Genomic DNA, 14,278 nt, shown 5'->3' with positions numbered 1-14,278 from the left:
CTGGAGGTCCTAGTCCAGAGAGTCAGAAACAACAGGGAATGTGCACTGAACAAGTGTCGTGTGATTTTTATTATCATGGACATTTGGGAAAGGCTGCTTTGGAGACTTTATGTGCCAGTTAGTGGGTTGAATTCAAAATCTGAAGCACTTGCCAACTCCAAGATTGTTAGAGTCTCCAGAAAGTAGGGTAACTATTGCCAGAAGGAAAGGCAGGTGTTGGAGCTTTGCATTCTTAGCCTATATGAGAAAAACACAACTGCTCTCCAGGAGAAGGATCAACATTCCCCGCCCTTCCCAGAAACCAACGGGGCCCAGAACAAAGGGTGACTTGGCCAAAGTCCCACTGGTCCTACCCAGGAGGGTCCCTGCCTCCTGCAGGCAGCATGTCCCCTACATGGCAGCCAGGCCAACTTCAATAGACTTCTGAGTGCCTTCCAGATCAATCTTTGCCCCTTTCTTACCCATCTAATCTCACTCATACAATTTTTAAATCTTACAGCAATAGCTTACTGTGAATTTTAAAATACAGAAAATAAAAAAAAAAGAAAAAAATATCCCCCCCGCCATAACCCCACCAAACAGCAATAATTACCGTTAGCACTCTAGTGTGTTTCCTCTGGTCTTTTTTCTGCCATTTCATACAAGTGAAATCATAATTTCCTGAATTTTTACTTAACCTTATTCCAGAATTATTTTCTCATGGTACTAAAATGTCTTTATTAAAGAGATTACAACTTTAAAATGTAATTTACATGGGCATTGCCAACAGCCACATGATCCATTCTTTTAAACTGGCCGTGTTTATTAAAGCAATTTCACACAGACTGTTTATCTTTTCAACTGTTCTGTAGTGAATTTATTTAAATTAGTTTGATTACTTAAATTACTGCATTGACTTAATAATTACTTAATTGATTTAATGAAAACCTTTAAAAATACACTTATGCTGTTTCTCTTTTTGATTCTTACAAGTAATTCTCCAGCAAATATCCTTATGCATGAGGCTTTACCCCCGCTTCCTCTTCTGCTCCTTTCATTCAGAACGCCATCCTTGGCCTTCCTTCTAAATGTCCACAGCCCCCTCTTCCAGAAAAAAGAGCACCCCTCCAAGACTCCCACCAACACACCTTCTAATCTCAGGGCTGACATCTGCTAAGTCCACTGTAGTGACGAGTCTTTCTCCTGCAGGGACTCCCACGGGCAAAGAATCCATTGTGCAGGTCCACATTGAAGTTATGGATGAGAATGACAATGCCCCAGAGTTCGCCAAGCCTTATGAGCCCAAAGTGTGTGAGAACGCCCCCCAGGGCAAGGTGAGTCTGGCTCAGGTGGGGGGTGAGGCAGCGCTTGCCGGGGTCAGACCAAAGGGGCAGCACCTCCCGGTCACAGTCAGCTGGCACTTCATGAGCTTAATGTAACCTGTACAACAGCCTTGAGGAAAGATGACATTCCCCCTACAGATGGTGAAACTGAGGCTCAGAAACAATGTGTAGTGAGCAGATTGGTGAGGAGGCGGGTGGTAGAAAGAGGGACTTTTTGGAGACCATTAAGATTAGTGTTACAGGTGAGAGGCAGCCACAGTCAGGTCTAAACCCAAAGTCCCTCACCATCACTGAAACCCCAGCCAGCTCAACACCACCACTGACCATCCCCCATCTTCCACCCTCCAGCTGGTCGTGCAAATCTCGGCAACAGACAAGGATATAACACCACGAGACGTGAAGTTCAAGTTCTCCCTGAGCACTGAGGACAGCAACTTCACCCTCATTGATAATCACGGTGCGCCTTGAAGCAGTCAGCCTGGCTCTTGGAGTGGGCGGGGTTGGGGGGAGGTGGCGGTCAGAGATGGAGTTATTTGAGTCTTGAGATGCCAGGGTCAAGGACTAAGCCAATGAATCAGGTGCCCTCCCTGGGGCTATCAAGTTCCAAGATATTGTATACAATTCCCACCACATATCTTATTGGTCTGTGCAATGGTCACAGCCACCCTGGCCACACTGCCAAGTCCACATGGCCTTGCCTTTTCTCTTAAGATGCCCAGGTCACTGAATAGGCACAGAATAGATATGGGGTGTAGACAGCCTGGTTCACAAACTAACTAAGGGACTCCTTCTCATGGGACCTCTGTGGTCGGTACAACTGCAAATTACTCTATGACATGGAACTTTGAGGTTGCTCCCAAAGAGCCAAAATGGGACATTTGAAACCAAAATACCAAGAATATAGTGTTTTGATTTGGCCACAATGACTACTTAACACTCGGTGTCCTCAGGACGGGATCTGGTCCACCAGTCCCGCCCCAGAGTCCTGCGATGTCAGCAGTGGCCAATCAGAGCTTCTGATGAGCATGTGCTTCCCGGAGTGATGAGGCTGAGTGGGCTGGATTCCAGCCAAAAACAGGCTTCCATGCTCTCTGCACCTTCCTCAGAAAAAAACCTAGAATATCCACCTTGAGTCTAAAGAGAGCAATCCTTCCTCCAGAATGGGGAGGAATCCCTGCCCACCCCTAACCAGCAACGTGGTGGTTGGTGAGGCTCCCACCATAGACACAGCCACTGCCACCTCTGAGGAAGGTCAGGGACTGGGATCCCTGAGAGTGAGGGGGAGACCCAGGGGACCAGCCACAGACTCCTCCTGAGGGATGGGGATGGTGGCCAGGGCACGCTGACAGTCAGTGCCAACCATTCAACACTCCGCTGTCTTTAATAGTAAATAATGTGGGAAAAGCACCTGTCACAACCATCCCCAGTGCCCGCTTCAAACCCACCTCACAGGAGGTCAGCAATGGAGTGAAAAGCTTAAGTGTCACCCCAAATACCCCCCAGTATGTGATCAGGAGATAAGCCTGTTGGTCTCAGACTCACTTATAACATGAATGTCCTGCTACAATATTAAATGAGTATAGCGAGAAATCTCATTTCTCTCATACAGCCTCAGTGGCCATACTGCTATTATTTTCTATCACAGTAGATATGGCTACTTAATAATGAAATGTAATTGGCTTCAATTTGAAATCTATAAGATGGCCTCCTTTGCTTTTGGCTTCCTGAGTGTGCCAACCCCGCCCATGTAGCTACATAAAGCCTAGAGTAGGGAGTCCCTGTACCTTTGACCATCATAACCTCCCAGGAGCCAGTAAAAGACACATTTTCCAGCCTTTGCCCAGAGCCACTGAATCAGAAATTCAGGAAAGGAGAGGGGGTGAAAGAAGGAAAGAGGAGTAGACGGGAGGTGGGTAGGAGTGGGGTCTGAAAATTAACATGTTCAAAAATCTCCCTGGGGAATTCTTACATGGACTGATTGGGTCTGAGAGGGAGAGCCAATATTTGGGCCAAAGCACAGTCCCAATTCCAGCCTGCCCAGGGAATCCTCAATTACAACTGTAATCATTCCCCCAGTGCCCCAGGGGACCTGTGCATTGTTCTTCCTTTCTAATGCATTCTCAGGCATGGCAAAAACAGCCTTAGAAGTTAGCCTGATGCTAAGAGATTTTTTTGGAGAAGGCAATGGCACCCCACTCCAGTACTCTTGCCTGGAAAATCCCATGGACGGAGGAGCGTAGTAGGCGCCAGTCCATGGGGTCGCTAAGAGTCAGGCACGACTGAGTGACTTCACTTTCACTTTTCACTTTCACGCGTTGGAGAAGGAAATGGCAACCCACTCCAGTGTTCTTGCCTGGAGAATCCCAGGGACAGAGGAGCCTAGTGGGCTGCCATCTATGGGGTCACACAGAGTTGGACACGACTGAAGCGACTTAGCAGCAGCAGCAAGAGACTTTTTAATTTTGTTTTCCCCTGATTGTTCATAAAAGCTTGAAACAATGCATTAATTAACTGCGAGTTCCCTCTTACTGAAATAGGGTTAGGGGTCAGGTATTTCAGTTACCCATAGAAACAAAAAAGCAAGGATTTTAAGTACTGGCCAAATCCTTCTTAGAGGCCAAATCGAAGCAGCTGCCCACAATATCTCCTCTCTGGAGGAACAGACCTGTCCTCAGATGGCTAAAACACGAGGCAGGGGTATAAAAGGCAGACACATGGCCCAGGCAGCATATGAGCTGGCACAGTTACGAGGGCTTCTGGAGGAGGCGGCCACACTGTCGGTGGTGATGAGAGAATGCGCACTCCAACAGCAGAGCCTGACTCCGAGGCCTTGGCGTTTCTAGATAACACGGCCAACATCATAGTCAAGTACGGGTATTTTGACCGGGAGCGCGCCAAGGTCCACCACCTGCCCGTGCTCATCTCGGACAACGGGAGGCCAAGCCTCACGGGCACCAGCACGCTGCACGTGACCGTGTGCAAGTGCAATGAGCACGGCGAGTTCACCCTGTGCGAGGAGGCGGCCGCCCAGGTGGGCATCAGCATCCAGGCGCTCGTCGCCATTTTCCTCTGCATCCTCACCTTCACAGGTCAGTGCCTAGAAGGGTGGCAGGGGACGGCGAGGGGAGGCTGGGGACCCGGGCCCAACCCCGAGGCTTGCAGCCCAAAGCGCGGACCCTGTGCCCGTGTCAGGTCCACCTCCCCGGGTGCTGAAGGGTGGGGGGTGGATGACAGCGGAGGAGGAGGAGGCACGGCTCGAGACCCTTCCCCAGTTTAAAATACTTTACATAACATTCATTCATTCAACTGACATATTTTGAGCACTAACTGTGTGCCAGGCGCTGTTCCAGGCACTTATTTATATAAAATCTCTTTTGGAAAAAAGAGGATCCAGTCCCTCTTTTGGAGAGAAATGGAAAGTATAAAATTTCTAGTTTAAATTATCACCGGGGTCGGGGGGGGGGGGTTCTTTCCTTTTTTAAGATTTCTCCAGCCTTGATCTCTCTCTCCCTGCCACCCCCCTCTTGTTTGGGCCTCAGAAATTTTAGAGGCATTTTAGACCTAACCTCAGTGTAGGTTCTCCAGGAAGTAGACCCTGGGAAAAGGATTGGGGTACACGTGATTTATTTGAGAAGTGGTCCCAGGAAGGCCCAGAAGGAAGAGTGGGAGCTTTGACAGGGAAAGGAAGCAGCTGGTGAAGGGCAAGTTGTCACACAAGTTGCCACCTCGGGCCACTGGAGCTTCTTCTCCCTGGGGACTGGGCGGCAGCACTCAATCATGTTCACCCACCAACGCCCACCAGCAGATGGCCAGGGTGGTCATCTGCTCCTGCTCTTTACGTGGGGCAGGAGCCAGCCGTGCAGAGGAGGCCCTTGGGTGGTCAGAGGTCACCCTGCGCACTCCAGTGACAGGGCCGGGGACACAGTGAGGCTCCAGGCCTTTCCTGCCAGTGGCTCCCCTGAGAGGCCCCCTGGCAGAGCCCCCCGTCTGTGGCCAAGAGTCCAGACTGAGATTCCCCTCTCAATAAAAATCTGTAATAATGATGACACTGGCATCCCCACCACACACAGAATTGCACCTAACCTCGCAGCCACTGTATCCGATGTAAACAGCAGAGGCGTCATCACTGGCATTTTACAGACAAGGAAACAGACTCAGAGGCCCATCCTGGCTTCCTATTAACAGTTTAAGTGACTCCAGGCTAGAAGGACAGAATCTAGGGATGTTCTGGGCCTACTTCCAGGAGCTCTCTGCCCCACACAGTCCACCCCTCCTAGGGCTGGCAACCCTTATGCAGTCATACCCCTCAGAGCTCTGAGCAGGGCCAACATCACACCACTGTCTGATCACGGGACTCTGGGCAAGTGACTCAGCTTCTCTGAGATCAGTCCACTTACGTAAAATGGGATAATAGTACCAGATGAGATGGTTGGATGGCATCATCGACTCGATGGACATGGGTCTAGGTGGACCCCAGGAGTTGGTGATGGACAGGGAGGCCTGGTGTGCTGCAGTTCACGGGGTCGCAAAGAGTTGGACACGACTGAGCGACTGAACTGAACTGAGTAAAAGAACATGAAAACGTGCCACCACCATGCCAGCATGTAGCACACAGTAGGTGTGCTCAAGAGTGGCTGCTGCTGCTGCAACAGGAGCCATGTCCACCAGCACCATCATGACCCACCATCATCATCATGGCTCAGAATCTTGGCACCCCAAATTCCAACTCCATCTTTTCCCCTCTTCTGCCCCAACCTCTGGCCTCCTGGCCTTTGCAGATGACAGAGAATCTGTCACAGTGCTAAGACGTAGGAGGAATTGAGGATGCAGTTAGATGGGAAGGAGAGTGGCAGGAGAAAATGAACTTGAGAGAACGTCCACTGTGTTCCTCTCCTCCCACCCCTACTGTGGCCAGTAACACCAACAAAGATCATACCCTGGGGTGGGGGTGGGATGGACATGACTCTGGGCTGGGAGTGAGGGTGCTGAGGGTGGACCCACCATGAGACCAGAGGGAACCAAAGCTTCTGTGTTGGCCCACGTGCCACCGGGAGCTGGGCTGGCCCAGGGATGCCCAGGGAGGAGAGGAGGGAGCAGGTGGACCTGGGAGGTAGAAGGGACCGGGGGGAAGCCTCCGCCCAGCCTGACCAACTCTGGCTCACTGACCGCAGTGATCACCCTCCTCATCATTCTGCGGAGGCGGCTCCGGAAGCAGGCCCGCGCCCATGGCAAGAGCGTGCCGGAGATCCACGAGCAGCTGGTCACCTACGATGAGGAGGGCGGTGGCGAGATGGACACCACCAGCTACGACGTGTCAGTGCTCAACTCTGCGCGCCATGGCGGGGCCAAGCCCCCACGCCCGGCCCTGGACGCGCGGCCGTCTCTTTACGCTCAGGTGCAGAAGCCACCCCGGCAAGCGCCCGGGGCGCATGCGCCCGGGGAGATGGCCGCCATGATCGGGGTGAAGAAGGACGAGGCGGACCACGACGGCGGCGGCCCACCCTATGACACGCTGCACATCTATGGCTACGAGGGCGCCGAGTCCATTGCCGAGTCCCTCAGCTCCCTGGGCACGGATTCATCGGACTCGGACATTGATTACGACTTTCTCAATGACTGGGGACCGAGGTTCAAGATGCTGGCCGAGCTGTATGGCTCAGACCCCCAGGAGGAGCTGGTGTATTAGGGGTCACAGGCCTCTGGGCCTGGGACCCAGACCACTTGCAGCTCAGGCTAGTCGGACACGAGGCATTGAGGCCTCCAGTTGTAACACTCCTGTCCCAGCCTAACAGCCCTTCCTTGCAGGTCACAGAGACTTCACCACCTTGGTTGGCAAAATCCAAGTTCCTGAAACGTCCCAGGACATATTTCAGCTATGGGTACTCCCCAAATGCTGGAAAATCAAGGCTGGTATGCTGTCTGGGTTAAGACATCCATATAACCCTGTCATCTGGAATCACGGGTCCAACTCAAAGATTCTCTCTGGCTCTTCAAAGCTGCTTATGCTCAGTTGCCGCAGGGGTTGGGGTGGGGGTCTTCCCTTGAGGTCCCTGAACCCCCTGGGGAGGCTGGGGAGCCCTGGTGCCTGTCAGCCTGGAGGCAAAAGGCTGGACAGCATGACCATGAGGCAAGACTCTCTGTAGCCCTGTCCTACCAGAAACTGGGACCACCCATCATGCTTGTCCCACCTCAGCTTCCTCACACGCTCCCAAGTACTCCCGCATTCCTCAGCCTCTCCCCAGGCCCGTAAAGAGAGAGAGGAAGGGCCCCTTGACATCTCCCAGCCTTGGGTCCCAAGGTGACCTCACTGGCCCGCTGTGCCTGTAACTATGCTGTACTGTGTATTGAAAATCCAGCCAAGGTCAGGGAAGTGGCTTGTTGAACTCTGAAGCAACTGTGAATTCTTCCTGAAGGAGCAGTGGAGACCACGTGTGACACCAGATCATAGGGTGAGGGCCACCTTCACACCCACTCCCTCCGGAAGGGGCTGGGGGTCACTGTGACCCCAATTTGAGACTCATGACACCCCTCCAGTTTTGCCTGGGAAGCAGGGCAGGTGTTCCCAGAATGAAAGACCTCTCCCCATATCTCCTGGTGACTCGTTCATGCTCTTTTTTTCTTTCTTTCCATCTACTCTTGATCTCTTGGCATAGTGGCACTTAGGATGTGACCCATGACTACACAACAGAGCCGTGTCATTTGTCTTCACACCCCATTGCTGCCACATCTCAGGGAACCCCAGCAGGGCCCCCTCCCTGCACAAGGCAAGGCCCCTGCTCAAGTCCTGTGGTCGCCTGTGTCTCTTCCACTTTCAGCCACATATGGAACTTTCCACTGCACCACATCTTGGGGAAGGGGCATCACTCAACAGGAGAGGGGAGAGAAGAAAGGAGGCAAATTCTCCAATTCACCCTCTGTCATGGACCAAGGCTCCTGCTGTGGGCAAGGCCCCTCAATTCAGGGGACTGTAGATAATACTGACTTTTAATCCTTAACTAATATCTAGGTTTTTTATATTTTTTATACTAATAATACTTAACACATTTCTAGCTCTCATAGACATATAGAATAAGGGTATTTGCATAATTAGCAGGTTTCTATTTAGGTTAACAATTTTATTTCAGGTTTTTTAGTTGGATCAAGAAATTCCTGTAACCATCTGTTTCCTATCATTGTAGTAACTGCTCTACTAATAATGACTATATATATATATATAGGCTACACTGGTGCATGGAACATACTGTATTTTTTTAATAACTAAATAAAGAAAAATCTTGAAATACGTCTCTTTCTAGAGCTAAGTGAGCTCATGAGAAATAGAAGCACATACATGCCACCACCAGCACCGCCACCACCATCAGAGGAACCCAGAGTGCAAGGTGACACTTGCAGGCAGGATTTCAGACACATACTGTAGGAAAGTGACTGCAGCGGAGAATGACAAGGGACACCTCATCCATCCTGGTCTCCTCCCAGAGGTCCATGCCTTCCCTCAGCCTGCACATGCCCCCCAACCCCCCCTGACTCTACACAACAGGCAGGGCCTCTAGCAGCTGAGCTGCCACACCTTTTGCAAGTGGCAAATGGACCAGGTAGGTGAGATAAATCAGCAGTGAGGGAGGAAATCAATCTCTAATTAGCTGGCTGACAACAGTGACTGAGCAGCTGGCACTTCACTCGGGTGTGTGAACCCCAACATTGAGGTCCTGCCTGGAAATCAAAAATGAGAATAGGAAGCAATCAAAAATGAGAGTAGGAGGCCTCCCTGACAGACTTAGGACTTGAATTGGGGAGGTGAGAGATGAAACTCACTTCAGCAAGGCCCCTGGCTCCTTTACCCCTGCCAGCAGGGTTTCCTGGGCAGTGTCTCTCTCAGGGATGGCATTTTGCAAACTGTGCTCTGAATAAACACTACTTCTTGGAGCTCTCAGGGGTCAATATGTCCTAATTCCAATTTTGCTCTAATTTCCCTTGTGATTTCTTGATCCATCGGTTATTTGAAATGTATTGTTTAATTTCCAAATATTAGGGAATTTCCCAATTTCCTTCCGTTATTGATTTCTAATTTCATTCCACTGTGGTCAGAGAATTTTTATGATTTAAATCCTTGTAAAGTTTATGATTTAAACTAGTAAATTTATAGTAGTTTTATACCCTAACATATAGTTTATCCTGGAGAATGTTCCACGTGCACTGGAGAGGAGTATGTATTCTACTGTTGTGATGGAGTGTTCCATAGTGGTATGTTAGGGTTGTTCAAGTCTTCTGTTTCCACACTGGTCTTCTTTCTCGCTAGTATATAAATTTTATTGAAAGTTTAGTGCTAAAATCTCCAACTAGCACTGTTGAATTGTATACATCTCCCTTCGATTCTGTCGGTTTTTGCTGCATGCATTTTGGGTCTCTGTTGTTAGAGGCATATAGGCTTACAATTGTTATGTCTTCTTCTTGATGGACTGACCCTTTTAGCATTATAAAATGTACCTCTTTGTATGTAGTCATGATTTTTAAGTCTGATTTGTCTGATATTAGTAGAGTCACTCCAGCTGTCTTTTGGTTACTGTTTACATGGTATATCTTTCCTACCCTTTCCTTTTCAACCTACTTGTGTCTTTTAATATAAAGTATCTTCTGTAAATAAAATATAGTTGGATCGTGGCAGATTATCCATCCTACCAGTCTCTGAAATGTTGTCTTTTACTATAAAGCGTGTCTTCCGTGAACAAAACATAGTTGGATCATGGCAGTTTATCCATCCCTACCAGTCTCTGCTATTGAAGTATTTAATCCTTTTACATGTAATGTGATTACTAGTAAGGCAGGATTTATGTCTGTTTTTTCCTGTTTGTTTTCTATGTCTTGTCTTTTTTGTTCCTCTGTTATCCCGTTATTGCCTCTTTTAAGTTAATCAGATATCTTTTAGTGTACTATTTTAATTCTCCTACAATTTCTTTTACTGTATTGTTATTTTCTTAGTGGTTCTCCTAATGATTATACTTAAAATCTTAACTCTTAGAACAATCCAGGTAAAATTTGTCCCAACTCAATTTAAGTTGTGTACAAAGCCTTGCCCCTAATACCTCCACTTCCTCCCGCCTCCTCTGTGGTGTCACTGTTTGCACGTATCACAGTGCTATAGCTTGTATGCCCAACCACACAGATGTGTGTTTATTGCTTTATGCAGTTGTCTCTTAAATTGTATAGGAGGGGAAAAGAGAATTTCAAGCTACATATATACTGTCTTTTGTATCTATCTATATAGTTACTTTTATCACTGATCTTTATTTCTTCATGTGAATTCAAGTTACTGTCTACCATCTATCACTTCAGCCTGAATGATCCCTTTAGTATTTTCTGTAGGGAGAGTCTTCTAGTGTGGAATCTCTCCATTTCATCTGGGAAGACTTGATTTCACGTTTATTTTTTTGTAGGGTAGTTTTGCTAGCTACAGAATTAATAGTTGATATACCTTTTCTTTCAGCCCTTTGAATTTCATCCCACAGCCTTCTGACCGCCCTGGCTTCTGATGAGAAGTTGACTGTTAATCTTATTGAGGAAAATTTTATGTGATAAATTATTTCTCTCTTGCTGCTATCAATAGTCCCTGACTCTGTGATTTTCAACAGTCTCATTATGATGTGCCTAGGATAGGTTCTAGAGTTGATCTTACTTGGAATCCACTGAACTTCTTGAATGTATATATTAATATTTTTATAAAATTTGAGAAGTTTGGGGCCATGATTTTTTCAAATATTCTATCGCACTCTCTCCTGTCCTCTGTGTGTGTTAATCGCTCAGTTGTATCCGACTCTTTGAGACCCCGTGGATTGGAGCCCACCAGACTCCTCTGTCCATGGAATTCTCCAGGCAAGAATACTGGAGTGGGTTGCCAATTCCTTCTCTAGCGGATTTCCCGACCCAGGTATCGAACCCAGGTCTCCTGCATTGCAGGTGGATTCTTTACCATCTGAGCTATTAGAGAAGCCCTCCCCTCCTCTGGGACTCCCATTATGCATTTGTTAATATACTGCTAATTTCCTATGGACATCTAGATTTCTATTCATTTCTTTCTTCTTTCTGTTCCTCAGACTAGATTATCTCATTTTACCTATCTTCAAGTTGGCTGACCCTTTCTTCAGCCAACTCACATTTGCTCTTGAGCTTGTCAAGTGAATTTTTATTTCACTTACTGTACTTTCAACTCCAGAATTTCTATTTGGTTCTTTTTAAAGCCTCTTTATTGACATCCCCTATTTGATGACACATCGGTCTCATACTTCTCTTTCATTCTTTAGACATGGTTTCATTTAGTTCTTTGGACATATTTTAAATAACTGGCTTAAAGTATTTGTCTAATAAGACCAACATTTGGGTTTCTTTAGGGATAGTTTCTGTTGATTGCTTGTTTTCCTGTCAATGGGCCATTTTTCTTATTTCTTGGCATGCGTCATAATTTTTGTAGAAAATTAGCATTTAAATAATACAATATGGCAACTGTGGAAACCAGAGTTTGTTGTTGCTAGGTTTTCTTGGTGCTACAGCTTGTATTGACTTTCTTTTGTTGTGTGTAGCTACTGAAGTCTCTCTTTGACTGTTGTTGTTCAGTTGGTAAGTCATGTCTGACTCTTTGTGACCCCATGGACTGCAGCACACCAGGCTTCCCTGTCATCCACTATTACCCAGTCTGCTGAAATTCACGTCCATTCAGTTGGTGATGCCATCTAACCATCTCATCCTCTACTGCCCACTTCTTATGCCTTCAATCTCTCCAAGCATCAGGGTCTTTTCCAATGAGTTGGCTCTTCACATCAAGTGGCCAAAGTATTGGAGCTTCAGCTTCAGCAATAGCCCTTGAATATTCAGGATTGATTTCCTTTAGGTATGACTGGTTTGATCTTCTTGAAGTCTAAGGGACTCTCAAGAGTCTTCTCCAGCACCAAAATTCAAAAGCATCAATTCTTTGGCACTCAGCCTTCTTTATGGTCCAACTCTCACATCCGTACATGACTACTGGAAAACCCACAGCTTTGACTAGATGGACCTTGTCAGCAAAGTGATGTCTCTGCTTTTTAACATGTTATCTAGGTTTGCCATCGCTTTCCTTCCAAGGAGCAAGTGTCTTTTAATTTCTTGGCTGCAGTCACCGTCCACATGCTACTCTCTTTGGTAGTAGTCAGTTAGTGACTAGACAGAGTCCCTTAAACGCCTGGAAGGAAGAAGTCTCTCAGCATTTGCCAAGGGTTCTTTGCGTGTGTTGGGGAACTTCTGCTCAGGCAGACAGTTTACAAGTCTGTCTTAGCCTTTACTTTCTGTTGCACAGAGTTTCAAGATGAGCCAGAGGTGAGAGCTTAGGGCCTTCCCAGGTCTTCCCTGAGAATGTGCACAGCTCTACACATATGAGTGGCCTTTTAGATTCCTAGGATATGCCAAAGTTTTTCAAAGCCCTCTGTAGACAGTTTATTCCTTAAGTTTTCCTTTAAAATTTTTGGTCGGCTTCTTATTTGCCTTGCCTGTTATCACTGCCTAAGGCAACTGTGACGTTAAAAGACTCTCACCAATCATTTTCAACAAATGCTCTGCAGGGGGGTGGGGGAAGAAACGCTTGTTTGCATTAAGCAAGCTTTAAGTTGGGTCAAATAAACACAGCCTTTCAAGGGAGCTCACCTTAGGAAGCACCAGATAGGTCAAAAGACACCAGGTATCTAGGAACTGAGCTTTGGAGGAGTTTATATTCTGTTCTGCTCCTTCCAGTGGTTGCCAGGCTGCTGATTTTCACTACAACTGTGGAGCTACTGGGTTTCAAGGTGACTACTGGGCTAGAGAGAAGTGGATGGGACTAAGGCAAGTTAAAACAAAGCTTTAACTGCAAAGTTAACTATTCTTACCACAACTTAGCCATTTGGTTTTTGCCGCTTCCTTTTTTGTTTCGTTGTTGATGTTTGTTCTTGTTTGCCATGCCAAGCAGCTTGTGGGATCTTGGCTCACTGGGCAGTTCCTGGCCCTTGGCAGTGAAAGCGCTGAGTCCTAACCACTCCTAACCACTGGACTGCCAGGGAATTCCCTTAGCTATTTGTTTTCGATGAATACTCCTTGGATTGTTTCAAGCCTTTGGGTAATTTCCAAAGTTCTGAAAAGGTTGATTTTGATCATTTTTCCAGTGTTCTCATTGCTTTTATGGAAGAGAGGATTTCCTTATTCTGCCATTCCTGCTGATGTCACCCCCTCAGATTGGTTTTTGAACTCTATTTTCCTGTTTGAAGTGTCTGCCCTCTGAACTCACGGTTGTCCAACCCCTGAAGCCCATGAGATCTGTGTACGACCTTCAGCTCCAAGAAGTCTCCCAGGCACTCCCAAATCACGGAGTCCCTATCCCTCCAGCCTTCCAGAGGGGCCTGGCTCTGAGCACGATGCCACCCTGGCCACATTCTCTCTGACTCCTGTTTACCCTAAGGTGGCAGGAGTGATCCTCATGAAACCAGAGAGCTCATCTCTCAATTAGCAGCCTTTAGTGGATGCCATGAAAGGGCAAAAATCCATGCTCCCTGGAATCTGCTTGCCACACTGCACGCACCTGCTCCAGCCAACTCTGGGACCCCCACCAGGGCAAGGTGGGCAGAAGCTAAAGAGGTTCTGAGCCCTTCCTCAAGCCAAACGAGGCCAGCATCACTTTCCTCATTTCACAGATGACTAAAGTGAGGCCCTGGAGCAGGGAATGGCAACCACTCCCGTATTCTTGCTTGGAGAATTCCATGGACAGAGGAGCCTGGCGGGCTACAGTCCATGGGGTCACAAAGAGTCGGACATGACTGAGCACACATGCATGCAAAATGAGACCCAGAGAGGGATCTTTCCGGAACTCTATCTTTCTTGGAAGGCCCTAAGCTCTCCACTCTGGCTGACCTGAAGGTTCTGTGAAATAAAAAGTGGCCAGAGTCACACAGCAAGTTAAGAGAGAG

At 47.7% G+C, this 14,278-nt stretch overlaps 1 protein-coding gene across 1 annotated transcript in view; it reads left to right on the top strand.

Moving 5' to 3' along the window:
- The window catches only part of CDH5 (cadherin 5), a 28,400-nt gene extending 18,403 nt beyond the window's left edge, over window positions 1–9,997 (top strand). Inside the window, 4 exon segments of the mRNA XM_027516387.1 lie at window positions 1,189–1,313; window positions 1,671–1,779; window positions 4,166–4,411; window positions 6,494–9,997. Coding sequence (XP_027372188.1) covers window positions 1,189–1,313; window positions 1,671–1,779; window positions 4,166–4,411; window positions 6,494–7,008 — 995 coding nt within the window. The 3' untranslated portion in view covers window positions 7,009–9,997.
- Window positions 9,998–14,278: the final 4,281 nt, after the last annotated feature.

Source organism: Bos indicus x Bos taurus, chromosome 18 (genome assembly GCF_003369695.1).
Source record: "Bos indicus x Bos taurus breed Angus x Brahman F1 hybrid chromosome 18, Bos_hybrid_MaternalHap_v2.0, whole genome shotgun sequence".
In the NCBI taxonomy this organism is placed as follows: Eukaryota; Metazoa; Chordata; class Mammalia; order Artiodactyla; family Bovidae; genus Bos; species Bos indicus x Bos taurus.
Note: the sequence above shows the minus strand (reverse complement) of the source record. Positions and strands in the feature narration are given on the sequence as shown.